Raw genomic sequence first — 16,004 nt, 5'->3', positions numbered from 1 at the left:
CTTAAGGGGGCAGCTCGGCACTAGTTCTCTGGGCTCCCACCTTGCTCCATCAGCTCCTGGGACCAGTTTGCCAACCTTTTCCTTGCCGACGTTATCAGTAGCCGATGATGCCAATAGAGCGTCATCTCATTCATGGCCGTCTGACAGCAACATGACGAGAGCCTACGGTCCTACTGAAGGAAGGGGAAATCCATCATATGGATGACCGAACCATGCTAGATGGCTAGGCAAGATTTCAAAAATTTTATTTTACCTTCCAGAAATCGTATTCCTAGTTTTAGATAAACTCCATTTTTCAAGGATCGTTCTTGCACCTAACCGGACCATATCTGAAACCAAAAGGAAGGGAGAAATATACCTGATATGGAATCCACAAGTGTAGCTCCCAATGTGGTAGTTCACACCCAAAGAGTGTACCATAACCAGCTTCCACTGAAAATGGCGCGGCTTGAATTGAAGTTGGTTCAACAACACAGTTTTTCAACAAAAATTGTAATCCAACAACTTGGATCGAGCAAGGGTGGTGAGCACAAATTGAATCTAATATTTTCTTGCAAAAATCAGAAATCAAAACTGATCTTTATTAGTTCAAGAATTGGATGTCGAACTAGGGATTATGGGTGGCAAGAGCAGAAGGAGAGAACTGAGAGCAGATTGATAACTGGAGCAGTTTGCCTTCCTTTTATAAGCCTTAAGAATCAACACTCCTAATCCAATTTGGAGGGTCCTAATCCAAATCTTTATTTGGATTTGGACTCTTTAAGTGGATAAGACTTATCCTCTTATCCTAATTGCTTATCCAAACCCACATCCATACCCATATTCGCCCATGTCACTGTTAGACAGTTTTGTATGCCCTTAGCTTCAATCAAAATTGATGTACTTTATGAGTTTATTGTAAATGAATAAAAGTGCATATTTAATTCATGTTCCCTTGGTATGTTTCTGTGTAATACCCTTAAACTAGACACTTATTGAGACTTGTGTTAGTTTAGAATGTTCACAGCCAGTGGGTCGGTCTGGGGAGACCTATCCTGACAAGGCTGACAATGTGGTGCCACCAAATCGGTTGGGGTGGCTTGTCTCAGCTACCGGGGCGAGACCCTAGGCACATACAGTGTGGGATTAATTGAATCTTTGAACTGAACCAGATTTCCAGTACTGCCCAGGACCTTGGAGATTGATGGGCAAAACTGGAAAATTACACCCGACCCCTAGACTCGATTATGATACTGCACTAGGTGTCAGATCGGGGTGTCTTTGATGTACCAATCAGTGAGATCCTTAGCGGGGGTCAAAACCTGGGTATGTTGGGACAATCCGAGAATTCATCTGAGTGGGTGATCATAGTGACAGGATCAGCCCCTTTGTCGAACAAAGGTAATGATCGGGGATGCGCTCTCACTGTTGGAAACCAAGACTGCCGGCAGCCGATTTCAACCGTTGAGATTTGTTTTGCAAAGTATATTTTATATGAGATATAAAAGTATATACATTATGGTTTCTAAAATGTTTGCAAAAGGTTTTAATTCCCGGGATCCATATAAGTGGAGATTGCAACACTGTTCCTTGCAGCCGAGGGAGAGGTCCTCTCTTGTCGGGCAGTGTATGATCATTAAGGGCTGACAGATTAAGTGTAAGGCCATTGAGGATAATACCTGATGGGCTAATCTTGCATTTGCCCACAGTCCCTGGGTGTTACAAGGTGGCTTGGCCCAGAGACCACTTAGGGTAAGTGTTGGGCCCATAGAGCCCATTCGATGGGTTTCAGAGGGTGCACTGTCTTTAACAGTGTATTCGACCAGGCCTTGTAACAAAGGCTGGGCCGAACCCGTGTGGCTGATGTGTAGATCAATGATTGGGTCCCACGCCATACAAGGAAGCCCAACTGGGCAGCAGTTAGGAAGGTTAAATGAGCACATAAGCTTAATGGGCCTAAAGCCCATTTCAAACTGGGCTATTTATTTAGTTAATTAAAGGGGCGAATTCTGAGATGGATTAGCATATAGGATAGGGTCTTAATCCTATCCACTTAGAGAGTCCATATCTGAATGTGATTCAGATCTAGAAACCTCCTAATGGGATTAGGAGAAAGCTAATCTAATCTGCAGATAAGATAAGGGTTTATCCTTATCACTAGAAGAGAAGGCTGATCCAAATATGATTTGGATAAGCACCTCCTAATGGGATTAGGAGCTGATCTTTTAAGTTAAGAAAAGAAGGAGGGGGCGGCAGCCTTTGAGATACATCAGATCCCTTTTAGTGCGGAAATCAAGAAGAGAGAATTCTGCACCCTGCGAAGACTCTCTTGCCGCCTCCCTGTTCTTGTCACCCTGTTTGCTAATTCGATCTCCAGTTGTGAGAGAAGTCAATATTGGATCTTGACATCAGTTATTTGAGAAAGGATTGAGAAGGAAGCTGTGCTCACGTACCAATCTACTGATTCTTGCGAATGGTAGAGTTCTTGGGGAAGAACTCTACTGATTCTTGCGAATGATAGAGTTCTTGGGGAAGAACACTGCTGATTCTGCTCCATCCTGCACTGCGCCATATTCAGTGGGAGCAGTCTTTGGATCCTTCCTTGGGCGTGAACACACCTTCGTTGGGAGATATTACTTCTCCGTATCAGGTATAATTCTCTCCTATTCCTTTTGGTTCAGATCTGGTTCAGTTTAAGGTTCAAGAATGATCATTGAAAATATGATTTTCTAAATAGGGAATGCGATTCCCTAGTTGAAGGGAGAGAAAAATTTTTGAAATTCGCCCCTTATTATGCAATCTTTGGGCGTCGATGGGATGGATCTCTCATCCCTTCAGTCACATGACTGTTTAAGCTGTCATGTCACCACTTGATTAATCTAATTAATCATGGGCTTTAGGCCTATTAAACAAGTGGCTCACGACCCTTGATAGTTGCTGGCTCATTTGGTTCTCTTTGTATAGTGTGGGACCCCAACAATGACCTCACATAAGCCCATATGGGTTCGGCCCAACTTCTGTGAAAAAACCTGGTCGAATTCACTGTCAAGTACAGAGAACCCCTGAGTCCATCAGTATGGGCTCTTAATGGGCCCAACATTTATATTAAAAGCTCCTTAAGTCTAGCCATCCTATGAAGCTCAAGGACAATGGACTTAAGTGAGATATAGCCCATCAGGTAAAATAGCCCTAAATGGTCAGCCCATAATGATCAAACACTACTCAACAGGGAAGGACCTCTCCCCTAGTTACTGCAAGGTGTAGTATCGCACTCTCTACTCAGAAGGGTCCCGGGAATTAAAACCTTTTTGCAGACCTTTTTTCTTAAAACATATATATTTTTTTAATTTTTATCAGAGAGAGTACAGTCCCGATCATTCACTTTGTCCAACAAGGGACTAATCCTGTCACTTTGATCACCCACTCGAATGAATTCTCAAACAACCCCAACATACAACGGTTTTGACCCCCAAAGGATCACATTGAATGGCATACCAATGACATCACAATCTGACACCCAGTGCAGTACCATAATTGAGTCTAGGGGTTATATTTAACTTTTCAGTTTTGTCCACCAATCTCCAAGGTCCAGGGCATAACTAGAAATTGGTCAGGGTTCAGTGTTTCGAACAAACACACACTGCATGTGCTTTGGGTCCAACCCTGGCAATTTAGACAAACTACCCCAACTTTTTTGGAAACACATCAGTGTCAGCCTTGGTAGCATAAACTTCCCCAAGTCATTCCAACAACTAATAACATTCTAAACTAACACGAGTCTCATAACTGCCCAGTTTAAGGGTAATTACACTAAAACACACCAAATATAACATGAATCAATTATGTACTTTTATTCAATTACAATAAATGGATATGAACATCAATCTAATTAGAGCTAAGGGCATACACTGTCTAACACCTACACCGACCGCATGGTCTCCATGCATGCAACAACTCAAGGCCTCCTCCCTGGGTCGACCCTCAAGTGCTTTGTCGCCAAGACGCCGCCCAGAACCAAGGTAAATTTTTTGAAGAAGGCATAGAAGTACATTGCCGCCAAGGAAACCTCGGCCGATGAGCCCCAAGGTGGAAAGGTCAACCTCTACCATGGCGACCACCGACATGAAGATAGTCGTGGTGACAACACCAACAGGAAGTTGTTGGTCTCATCCTACGACCAATACACGGCGCTCAACTCCACCCGAGCACACATCCTCATGCAAGTAGGAGGGGAGGAGTATGTGAAGTGGCTTTGGAAGAGAAAGAGGAACCTTAAGAGAGGTAACCCAACAAGATACTGCACGTCTCACCATGGTGCCAGCCACGACATCGAGAACTACTATGACCTCCAGGACGAGATCAAGTCGCTCATCCGTCGCGGGTATCTGAAGCAGTACGTTGGCACCGACCTCATCACCTCGCCCCAGAAGCAACTGTTGCAATCAGTCCACCAATGTTTTGGCTTCGGTTGTACCCACAGGCTGAACTATGTAACCACAAGAGCTCGGCTTCGGCCCACCATGTACACATTTTGTAATAAAGCAAGTTTCTCTTACCTCACCTCAAACCCTCAGCGTATACATTCTCGTCTCGACTAAGCGTCCTTCCGCAGCATGCAACCTTGCCCAATGTTACACGCTTGGACTAGACCTCGGTCCAACGCACACGACCCTGGGAGGTTAGACGCCTAGTCGCCAGGTCCCTCACCATGCTCGACTGCCTGGCTGCAGTATACAACCTTTGCCATGGTTACATGCTTGGACCAGACATCGGCCCAAGGCATACGACACACTGGAGGTCACACGCCTGCTCATCCCTTTTGACAGGGAATCTATTGGACCTCGGCTGTAGTTGACCAGTCGGCCATTGATTTTGGCATCGACCTCAGAGAGACCCTCCAAACGAATGAGTCTTCTTCCATGCTCAAGAACTAGCATCGGCCCACCGATCAGCTCAATTCATGGTAGAATAGACATGCTAAAGGGGACAACACCACCTTGCTGAGACCAGGGCGTTTTGTGATGCCGGCCGAGCTCTACACAACCCCGGCCATGTGTGAGTTTACACGCCCTGTCCCAATAGGATGGGTAGCCAGGACAGCTATAGCGTGTGCCTCCCTCTCCTCGTTAAGGAAGGGAGCTCTGTGTTTTTGGTGGCGAAGCTAGGCCTCGACCTTACCCACTTGGGCGATTGAGCAGATGGGTATTGAGCGATGAACTTTTGCAACTTGTGACCTCTCGGAAGGGGGCACTGACCCCTACACAAGAAACACGAATAGAAATGCAACCGCGAAAAGGCACAAGATACACAACTTGGTGACCTCTTCGACAGCTTGGCTCGTCGACAACTACCAAAGCTCACCTCGCTTCATCAGCTCGAACATTGTCCCCACCTTCGCTAAGAACGCGCCCTCCTCTCTGGTGACCTTGCCCCCTCAACTCGAAGCACCCTCACTGCGAACACCGGCCACACATCACCACCCCAGCTTGGGGTAAATTCACCTCGGAACATCCTCACCGCGGACGCCTATCATACTTTGCCTCGAAGCATCATTACCTTTGGTGACAACCCCACCTTGACAGCTCCCTCTCTCTGTCCGCCTCGCAACGGGCGCACACCCCCAGCTTGAGGCAGCGTCACCTCGAAAGCCTGCAACTCTATGTCTGTCGCCCTCCTCTCATAGAAGCTGCAAGCCATAGTCAACGCACCAAGCTTATAACGAATGATAGACTTAAGCACTGCCAAAAAAAATGAGCTAGGTTAGCCGAGGTAACACACATCTCCCCAAGCCTCGGCAACAGGCAACCACCTCGGCTCCATGACAGCGTGACAAGGGAAAGAGGATTGTAACCCCAACCGTTCTAACGGTTCACCTGAACACATGGCCCCAATCACCTCGGAGGTCCACCTTGGCCTTGCCTAAGGAAATAAGTGTGTCAAGCGAGCTACACCTCAAAGGCATAGCTCGGCCTCGGCCATGGTCTCTAACTTCCTAAAGTAAGTAACGAGCCACTTTGGGTTTTTTTTTTTTTTACTTATGAGCTTTTAAAGGGAAGGGACATGAACCCCTCAGTAAGAGAGAGAGAGAGAGAGAGAGAGAGGAAAAAGCAAAGAGCGACAAAGGCAAAAAGTATACAAAAACTGCTCATTTCATTTCACAATTTAGCTTACAAAACTTTTGGCCTTCAAGGCCGAGCACATTTATAACAAAGACAAAAACATGGAGAACTGAAGTCGATTAGGCCTCGCCCTCGGTTAGAGAAATGGCAGGATCCTCGATGCTTGCGTCTACAACCTCGGTGGGAACCTCGGCCTTGTCCTCAGGGGCGAGAGAGTCAGGGAGCACCTATAACTGGTCAATGGGGAAGTCCAATGCTATCTTCAAAAGAACCTTCTTCGTGTCATCAATCCCCTCCAAGGAGGTCGCGGATCCATAGTGCACGAGGTACTGTTGGTACTCCGGGGTCTATTGCCAAACAACGACAGTGTCCCGGTATTTTTCCTCGGGCTCCACTGCCTTGGCCTCAACCTCTAGTGCCCAAGCCTTGGTGTCTGCAGCCTCCCTCTGGACTTCGAGAGCAACCTCATCGAGGCGAGTACAGTCCTCCTTGAATGGTCTTTGGCCCTGGTGATGAGAGCCTTCTCAGCCTTTAAGTCATCCTTCAGCAGCACGAGGGTCTCGTATCAGCTGCTCTCTGTCGAAGCCACCCGCACCTTAAGCTGTTTATTCTTCTTCTCGAGTCATACGCTCAAGGAGGTTGACATGGTCATCGAGGCCAACATAGTGACAACAAACCTGCACTAGGCACACCATCAGTAAAGTTAGTAAAAGCTAGCAAGCAGCAAGTCAAAAAGAGAAGGAAACTCACCTCGGCCAAGAAATCTATTCCCTCGTCAACGATGGCAAGGGGGTCTGTCTGCATCATGTCGAAGCGGTCCCCTGAAGGGACCATCCCCTTGATGAGGACCCTGCTGATGCCCTCGGTATCAATGGATTCCCCCTCGCAGACACCCCACTTTGGGCGGAAGAGACAGTTCAAGCACTCCCCCCCCATCGGCGGGCTTAGAAGCGGAGGGAGGAGCAAATGATGGCCTAGTGGCAGGCTCCTTCGTTAGCAGCCTCCTTAGAGCAGCAGGAGCCCTCTTCCTCGGTACACCGCCTTTGCTACCCCGTTCGCTGACTGACACGTGCCACCTGCCTCAGGTAGACAAAACGATGTCGAGTGAACCAAAGTACCTCCTCACCACGACTCACTGGTCAGCCCAACTATGCTAACTCAACAGAAGCGCGATCTAGTTCACCCGCATCCCGTCCTCCCTACGATGACGACTCAGCAACCCATAGAGGGCTTAGCTCCCAACTCGTCGATTCAGGGACCCGCGACCAACGCAACCCGAATCCGGCTCTGGGAACCGCTTCACGACCCATGGCACTGAATATAGAAACTCGCTCACAAAGCGATCAAGTCACCAACTCGGGCACCCTTGCTCTTCCTCCTCGACACCCTCAGCCGAAGCCAAGGCCCCAGAAGACACACCCAACATTTGCAGGACTGGGGGGCAAACCTCCCTTTCGCCCACCTCGCGCCACGACAAACTCGAAACCAAAGCCAAGGCCCCCCTTTGTAGGTGCAGCCGAGCCAAGGCCCTGCATGAGCCTCAACCATCCTCGTAGTTCAAAGGCATACCGTCGCCACCGCAGGCCACAATGCGCACAGGTCCATCGACACCTCCTGGTACAAGACAATGCACTCCCTTCGGCCGAAGCCGAGGCCCCTCCTATCTTAAACCCCTACCCCGGCCTCAAGAGTGGGGGGCAACTGATGTAGGCACATTTGGCAAGGCCAATGGCAAGCATACACGCATCAAGCGGTAAAGCACAGAGCGGAACCAATCGGGTCGTGGGCAAAGCCGAAGTTAGCACCTCGCGCTGGACCAATTAGGGCACATGCTAGGTTGGGATTAGCAAGCCTCATGGAGCCAATTGCGCATCCTCACCTAGCACTCCCAAATGATCATGCCCTCGGTATGGACTGCATCCAGGCCGTCCAAGTATAAATGGGAGGCAACCCCCTCCAGGTAATCGATCAAACACTCTAGCTCTCTATCTCACTTTGGAGATTTCTTGTTGTGACCTCATCTAGGTGTTTGCACCTAGACCTTGTCCACCTCATACCTTCTGGCTAACTTGACCATCGGAGTCCTCGCCTCGGGTCTTCACCCGGGGCCTCTGACGTTATCCTCCTTGCAGAGCTGAACTTGGGATCCTTATCTACCTCGAATACCAGACATCGCGGACCTTGAGCCTCGGTTCTTGGATCTCCCCCATTTCGGACTCTACTCCTTGGTCATGCCAGTCCACGGCTTCCTGCACCTTGGATCCCCTCGGGCTTAGGAGTGAATTGACAACGTTGACCTCGGCCAATCCGAGCATCAACAATACCAATTGTTACACACTTGACACACTTGACCAATAGACCAAAAGCTCCATTGAAACATGGAACATGTCAACCGAAGCCATATGTGATTTGGCATTGGTGCAACACATGCGCATTTTGATATATATATATATATATATATATATATATATATATATATATATATATATATATATATATATATATATATCGCTTAGGCTACGTTTGATTTGATTGAAAAAGTAGGGAAAGGTAGAGAAACCTATACGAGGTTTGTAAAGGTTTTTCTACCTTTCCCTACTTTTTCCTTCAAAACATACACAGCCTTAGCGATTGAGGATAAATTTGCTTTCAAAAAAAAAGATGGGTTTATTAGGTTTAAATCATAGTTGACGGACCGGGATTTCATCAGTATAGATGCAATGGGAGGGCAAATGGGCTGTGTGCAAATTTAAATCTGACTTTTGTTTCGAGTTTGAATTTCAATTGTTCATTAGGAAGAGTAAGTTTGCAAGTGAAAACGATGTGATCTCCGTTTGTTTATGAATATAAATGTGAAACAAAAAGTATCATCCATCCCCCTTTATACTAGAGACAGGAAGTTAGTGCCAACTACCTTAGACCAAAAATACAAATTTTACATTACGTAGAGAGTGCATCATAAATACAAATACATGCAAATCTGAAGCCTAACAAGTCCCAGAGTCCAAAGGAGTGCAACGACTTATCTCAAAGAGTCGAGCCGTATGAACTTTTTTTTTTTTATAGAAACGTATGAGCTATGAACTTTACTAATTAATCTCTGATGCAAGTCCTCCGTCCAATATCTGATCAAAAGGTGAAATTTACTAGTGCTCTGCTAATAATTCAGTGCAGATTTTATTTAAGTGACCCATCCATCAATTGAACGTCACAAATGTCACATTGCGAGGAAAGAGTTAAAAAGAGTCCACGGTGCCACAAGGAAACACATATGAAGCACTTGACCTACTCCCAAACTTACATATGGATAGATATGGCTAACACAAATAGAAACTTAATCACAGCAAAGTAGAATTTAATTTGCAAATCTACTAGGTGAGGTTCCAGGTCCAAATCTTGAAGACACTTGCTGAAGAACCATTTCGAGTGAAAAATATACAAATTGACCAAAAACTGTCCTGCTAGATTTTCTCGCCAAGTTTTTGACCGATACATACTGACACTAGTTGTCGTATCCTAGTCATTTCACCGCCACCGCCACCACCACCACCATCAACCAGACTTGAATAACAAAATTGCTTTTTGATCCAGATAGAAGTAGACAAAATGGTTCGTCTCATGAGTCACGTATGAACCTGCACAAATCAGACGGTTACAAAGTCAGATAAAGAACAAGCCAGAAATTGGGTTTATTTTCTTAGCAAATAATGGCGTCTCGTCGATCTAAAATAATGCATACACTATTAATACGGCCAACAGAGATGTGAAAAATCTATATACATTATGTTCAGCAAGTTGTCCGTTTGCAGTCCCAGAGGGCCAGAAATCTTTCTTGATTTGGAACTTTCGAAGGGGGCTGCTCTAATAGGATTGAAGCCACCTCCTATCTCACCCTACATAAAGGATGTTTCCAGGACCTTTAATTTATTTTTGTTTATAATCTCCAACCATTAACATAAAATTCTAGTAACGACGCAAAGCTTGACATTATAAATTGTATGAACTTCGTAATTTCTACTACCAAGAAGTTTTGGTCTTTTAAGTTCCTACCAGTAGTTAGTTATCAAAAAAAAAAAAATCTCATCAATAAGTCATCAAACAAGTTAATTGTTATATATTTTGAAATCCAAGTACATGTTGCGAATTCTTGCCTTATAGATATAAACAGATTTCGACACACTACATAGGTTTTCAATATGATCAGTTCTTTGCATCCACTTCGCAACAAAGACTTGTGCAGGTAAACTCAAAATGAAGATGATTGGGGGAAAAGGAGAAGGATGTTTTATTAGCCTGCAAAGGTCAGGAAAGGGCCAGGGCATTTCAATGAATCAGAACTTATAACAGATGAGTAAGGATTTGCAGTATTATTGGTGTCTGGTGATAATGGTGATGAAATGCACAACTCAATGAAGAGATTCTGATTGTTGCTCTGGAGGAAAGGCATTTTGGTTAGGTGGTCCATATCCTGAATTTGTTGGAGTCTCTTCGCTCATGGGCAGGTAGTGATTACAAACCCCCAATTCCCAAACAGAACCATAATCAACCTTCGGTGTCAACTCTTGAGTTATATAACAACCTTTCATGGTAATCATAAATTCAGAATAAGGGAGGAGGAAGTTAATTTCTTGCCGTCCAACTTAAATACAAAGGGAAATGGAGTAACACCAGGATGGAAACAAGCATTCATGTCTAAGATAATATTGATAAAAAAATTCATGACCAAAAGAAACAAAAATAAGGCAAACCTACATATACTAAATTGCACAATAAACAACCTCCAGAGAAAGCCTTGACTGGAAGAAAAAAATAAACAGGAAAAAACGGGAAAATATCTCACAAAAGATAGCACTTAATAACTCCACCCTTGCAACTCCTCCCCCCTGTGCAAAAAAAACAAAGAAAGAAAAAGGGCACACAAGGATGGATCTTATTCATGGGTGCGTGGAAGGTCCATGGGCCTGATTTTCTGAAAGAAGTGAAGGAAAACTGCCTACATAAAGAATGGATCTGTGCCAAGAGAATGGACTTGTGGCTTTGCATTAGCCCTGGGAGACTTGGGGGCCATTAGATAATGGCTGAAGTGGCTGAAGTGAATGACATATCTGATAACCAGATTGTATCATGAGATTAACATTTAAGTGATCCATTATGTGGTACTTCTATGCTATCCATATTCAAGGGAACCTGAACCCTAGCTCTCCATTTGGTCAAAGCTCAAAAGAAGGCGCAAATGTGTAATTTATCTATGCCTTTCAAACATAATTACCAAAACCACCGTCTTTGGGAACCTTATAACTATTTAATTACTATAATAGATTTGCTCATTATTTAGATTCATAGAAGCAAAGAAATTTATTTGGTTCTATTGTTTCGGTGCCTTTTTAGGCCTATCCATCGTCTCTGCTATGCAGTGATGGGTGGAAAAGCAAATTACCATAATTTTGCCTCTTCTTGCTAATCATTTTCAATAAATTATCATCTAGTTGATAAAAAATACAAGAAAAGAAAAAAGAGATAACATTCTAAAAAAGAGATGCACATAAGCATACTTACCATGAACCTAAACATGCTCAATGTCCTCTTGGATGATAACTCTATTGAATACAATAAAAGATCCCTTTAAGCTGTTTTATGCTATGGAATGATTATAAGCACAAAAGAACTAAGGCCCTGTTTTCACGGGAATAGGGGTCTGGTATCGGAATCGGAATGGGCTATTCCGATTCCAACTGTTTGGTTGAGTGGAATCGGAATCCCATTCCCATTCCTGCTGGAATGGCATTCCCCCATTTGAGGGAATGGCCATTCCCTGCCCCTCCCTTGGGAATGAAATCCCATTCCTGCTGATTCCAATTCCCATTCCCATTCCTGTCTGAACCAAACAGACTATGGGAATAGACAATTCCAATTCTGATTCCGATTCCAGATGCAAACCAAACGGACCCTAAGAATATATTTATACAATATTTCTAGCCATGAGATAAAAGTTGAAACATATCTTGTCCAATCAGAAATTAACCGGATCTCACTTCAAGCAAATACAAAACTTAGTATATCCTAGAATAATTCATACAGGGTAAACCTTCACATGTTATCAGCCATTTTCTCCAACAAAAGTACAATCTTAGATCACTTACATCCAAAGATACAAGAGGATGATAAAAGCACATTCTCAAGTTGTAATTGAGCAATTGAGGACCAAGGAATAAGGCCTATGGATGCACCTTCACAGTAACAGCGAGGAACAGCATTATGCATCCAACATATATGCCCCCATTTAGATGGGTCAGATATGCTCTGTAGCAGATTCACTAGCTAGAAAAGGGGTTAATGGGAATGACCCCCAGGAAGAAGGATGTTAGACAGCAGGGGACATTGTATCTGTTGTTCCGTACAATAAACTAATTCTTGAGCATAGCTGGCTAGTTTCAGTCTACCTATGCTTACATCTTTTATACTTTATACTCCTCTTTAGGTAGCAAAAGGTTTAGAAAGTAGAAAGCGTTGGTCTTGAATGTTATGCCAGTACAAATACAACTCACCCACCTAGGGCAGCAAATTGTTTCCATTTACCCAAATTTAAATTTGACCCGTTTATGATTTGATCAAATACGAGTCCACCCCCATCCAGTTTGATATGATCCAATTCATTTTAATTTAAATGTATATGCTTATATATACTTAAAATTTATACTTTATCTATTACTAGGAATAGCAATGGCATGGGTTTGGGTCGGGGATCATATTCCCCGTCCCCGACCCCAATGCCCATCGGGGTTAAAATTTGTCCTCCATCCCCGAACCCTGACAGAGTCGGGTTCCTTGAAGGGACCTGAATCACCAAAATTTTTTAATTAACATTATTTCTTGAAAAACAAATTCTTAGTATAAAAGAAATTTTTTAAATATAAATAATATTATATATATAATTGGGGTTGGGGCAGGGCAGGGACTTCATTCCCCACCCCCATCCCCGACCCACCAAAGCAATCCCCATCCCCAACCCCACCAGGTCAGGGAAGTCGTGTACCTGTAGGGGATGGGAAAATTGGCATTCCTATCAAGTTTCATAAAACTTATTTTCAATATGTTTGTTAATGATGTCCCATTCGTTTTATTAATAGCATATAATATTTTGATCATTTTTAGTTTAATTTATTAATACCATTCAATATCCAATTGCAACGCTAATTAGATTAGAATCCAATATACATCTGACAGGTAAGATTTGATTCAAATCTGAATATAAAGGATAAAATTTGGACCTACCTTAAATACGATTCAAACCTGATCCATTTACAGTCCTATACCCAGGTATTTATGAAGTGAGTACATCTAGATACTATCTGCTGCTTACTAAGATATGTTCCTTGTACATAAGCAGCGGTCTAGCTCCATTAAATTTTCTTGCTTGATTCTTTCTATGACTCCACTTTGGAACAAAATCGCAAGCTGCAAGGTTTTGCTATGCCACCCCCTTCCTACTTTATCAAGTTCTTTTGCTTTTAGGAAGTCATATTGGAACAACCTGGAGTCCCTAATAAGCCATGTCACTACCATCAAGCCTTAGTTCTTCATATTAATGGACCAAAAGCAATGTGAATGGCCATCTCTTCAAGTGTAAACATTACATCCATCATCAAACCCAGGCTTCCAAAAAACCAAAATTTTCCCTTAAACCAAACAATGTGTCTAGCCCTGCAAAGTTGCAACTAGCCCTAAACCCTGAATCATGACCTAACTCAGCCTACTCTAATTATTTTTGCCCCAACACTTAACCCGCATGTCAGTGCTAGGCACTTACTCTGCTCCTTTATATACATTCAATCACTACCCCACAACTCACTTTATTTCACAATGAAAATCAGTAGCGCCATTTTCACAAAGTAATCCAGAAATTGAATATCGTAATCTCAATCTTTTGATACTTGGTCTATTTTATATAACTTGGACATTGGAAAAGTTCGGATCCTGACATATGCCAATCACCAACAATATACTCACCATGTCACAGACTCAACTGAATGGTGAATGCAGGTCCTAGTGAATCGAAATAAATAATATCCCTTAAATTTCATCATCTCCTCTTATTTCTTATCTCGACGCAATTACTCTAGCGCTCGTCATTTTGGATATAGAACCAGAAATGTACTTTCTGCTACTACCTGGAAGAGAGGAAGAAAGGAAAAAATGCGAGAATCTCTTCCTGTTACCGCAGAAAGAAAATTAGAAAGTACAGGAAAATTTAATTCAAAGCGGCAAGTCCAAGCAAACCCTATATATCACCATCTACATCTAGCATGTGACCACAATAGAAACTACGCAAAGGATGTGTTACTGCAATACACGAAACTAAAAACAAAGAGCATTATCGATTTCCACATCAACCTCGCCTCCACCGAAACTCAATTGAGGCATTATAAAAAATCATTACGAGCCACCCCAAGTGCCACGAGAACCTAAATGGAAAGAATGGCTTGTTCAAAAAAAAAAAGCATAACTCAATTCCTGATACTCTCCGATAAACAACTTAATTATTACGCAGACGAAAAGATGGGATACAGTAAAGACCGAAGAGAGAGGGAGTAGATGGGATACCAAAATTGCGACCGACGATACAATGCCAGGTCGGTCCATGCTTTTTATCGAACTCCTTCTTGATGTGCTCCGCAATGTCCTTCTCGACACCGTGCTTCTCAAAAGCCTAATCAATCAAATTTCGACGGAAAGATTAGACCAACACGATATACAGAACAAAAGTTAATGATATCAGGGAAAAAAACGAGAAGAGGAAGAAGGTTCCGGAATTTTTGAGGGAGAAAAGAAAAAGAACTAACAGCTAGAGCAGAATCAATCGCCTCCTTCTGCATGTCCTCCTTCATGTCGGCACTCTTGACGATGACTTTCCTGACAACCCCCGTCGCAGATGCCGCCGGCGACTTCTTCTCATCGGAGGAGGGCTTGACGAAGCTAACCCCTCTCCTAGCCTCATCCGTCATTTCACTTTTTCCTTTCTCTGAAACTCTTCCGTGAGGCAGATCAGCCGAGTGCTAGCGGAGCCGAACTCTCTCTCTCTCTCTCTCTCTCTCTCCCACTTGCTGTGTGCCTGTGTTTATTCTTGAAGACTGTAATGTATGGACGGACCGTCAACAGTAGTGTAGGGCCTGGCTTGACAAGTGACCACATTACTTTAGAATCTGATACAATAGATCTGGATCTAACGACATGACAGTGAGTGTGAATCATTAATAGCCGTTGAATTAGAATCTTTTATTTTTTTTTCATTTTAGAGAGCTGAGGTATTTGCATCGACTATCCAGATGGAATTTTCCGAAACTCAACCCCAGTTTTTCATTTTTCACTTTCCACAAAGAATGCGAGTAAATTGGTCACTGCCGTGTTTGGTTTGAAGGAAAATGCCTTGCATGCATGGGTGATGGGTTTTCCCACATTTTCCTATCAATCTTTTCTTTCAAATCAAACACAGAATAAAGTAAGGAGAAGAAAAAGAAAAAAAAAAAAAAAAAAATATTGCAGAGAAGCTTTTATGATGGGCTACTTTTACCAATTAGTGAATTAGCCAATAAGATGGGGGCCCCCAACCTTTTTTTTTTCTTGTTCTTGTCGAGGAAAAGAGGGCCCTCTCCTCTCTTAAAGCGTTAGAATAATATCATATATTGGTCGTAGTAGAACTTATGTCTTTTAAAAAATTAAGGCTTCTTTTGTTTGCGATACAAATGTAAATATCTACGATGTATATTTATACTTTTTTTTGGTTCATGAATGTAAATACGGTTGATACATCTTAATTTTGTCAAAAAGTTAATTATCAAAAGAACATAAAATTGTATTAAAAAAATAAGTACTCCTTTTAGAGTGTAAAGTATCAAAAAACATATTTTT

The 16,004-nt window shown here is 43.2% G+C and overlaps 1 protein-coding gene across 1 annotated transcript; it reads right to left on the bottom strand.

Annotated features, from left to right (window-relative positions):
* Positions 1-9,248: 9,248 nt before the first annotated feature.
* LOC148867574 (Dynein light chain type 1 family protein) lies at positions 9,249-15,288 on the bottom strand. The gene is made up of 3 exons (XM_088974758.1): positions 14,939-15,288; positions 14,700-14,805; positions 9,249-9,733 (listed from the first exon to the last, which is right to left on the bottom strand). The coding sequence occupies exons 1-3, from the start codon at positions 15,098-15,100 to the stop codon at positions 9,651-9,653; spliced, it is 351 nt and encodes a 116-aa protein (XP_088830884.1). The 5' UTR covers positions 15,101-15,288; the 3' UTR covers positions 9,249-9,650.
* Between the last annotated feature and the right edge of the window lie 716 nt (positions 15,289-16,004).

The sequence above is a fragment of the Nelumbo lutea genome, chromosome 3 (assembly GCF_056320005.1).
Source record: "Nelumbo lutea isolate HS-2025 chromosome 3, American lotus-T2T, whole genome shotgun sequence".
NCBI lineage: Eukaryota > Viridiplantae > Streptophyta > Magnoliopsida > Proteales > Nelumbonaceae > Nelumbo > Nelumbo lutea.
Note: the sequence above shows the minus strand (reverse complement) of the source record. Positions and strands in the feature narration are given on the sequence as shown.

What these genes read in the sequence shown, in the direction of transcription:
- LOC148867574 (XM_088974758.1), bottom strand. Translation starts at nt 15,100, where the DNA reads ATGACGGATGAGGCTAGGAGAGGGGTTAGCTTCGTCAAGCCCTCCTCC. An exon ending in CGATTGATTCTGCTCTAGCT is followed by an intron (nt 14,806 to 14,938) that starts GTTAGTTCTTTT and finishes TTGATTGATTAG; the next exon opens with GCTTTTGAGAAGCACGGTGT. An exon ending in TATCGTCGGTCGCAATTTTG is followed by an intron (nt 9,734 to 14,699) that starts GTATCCCATCTA and finishes TGATTTGTGCAG; the next exon opens with GTTCATACGTGACTCATGAG.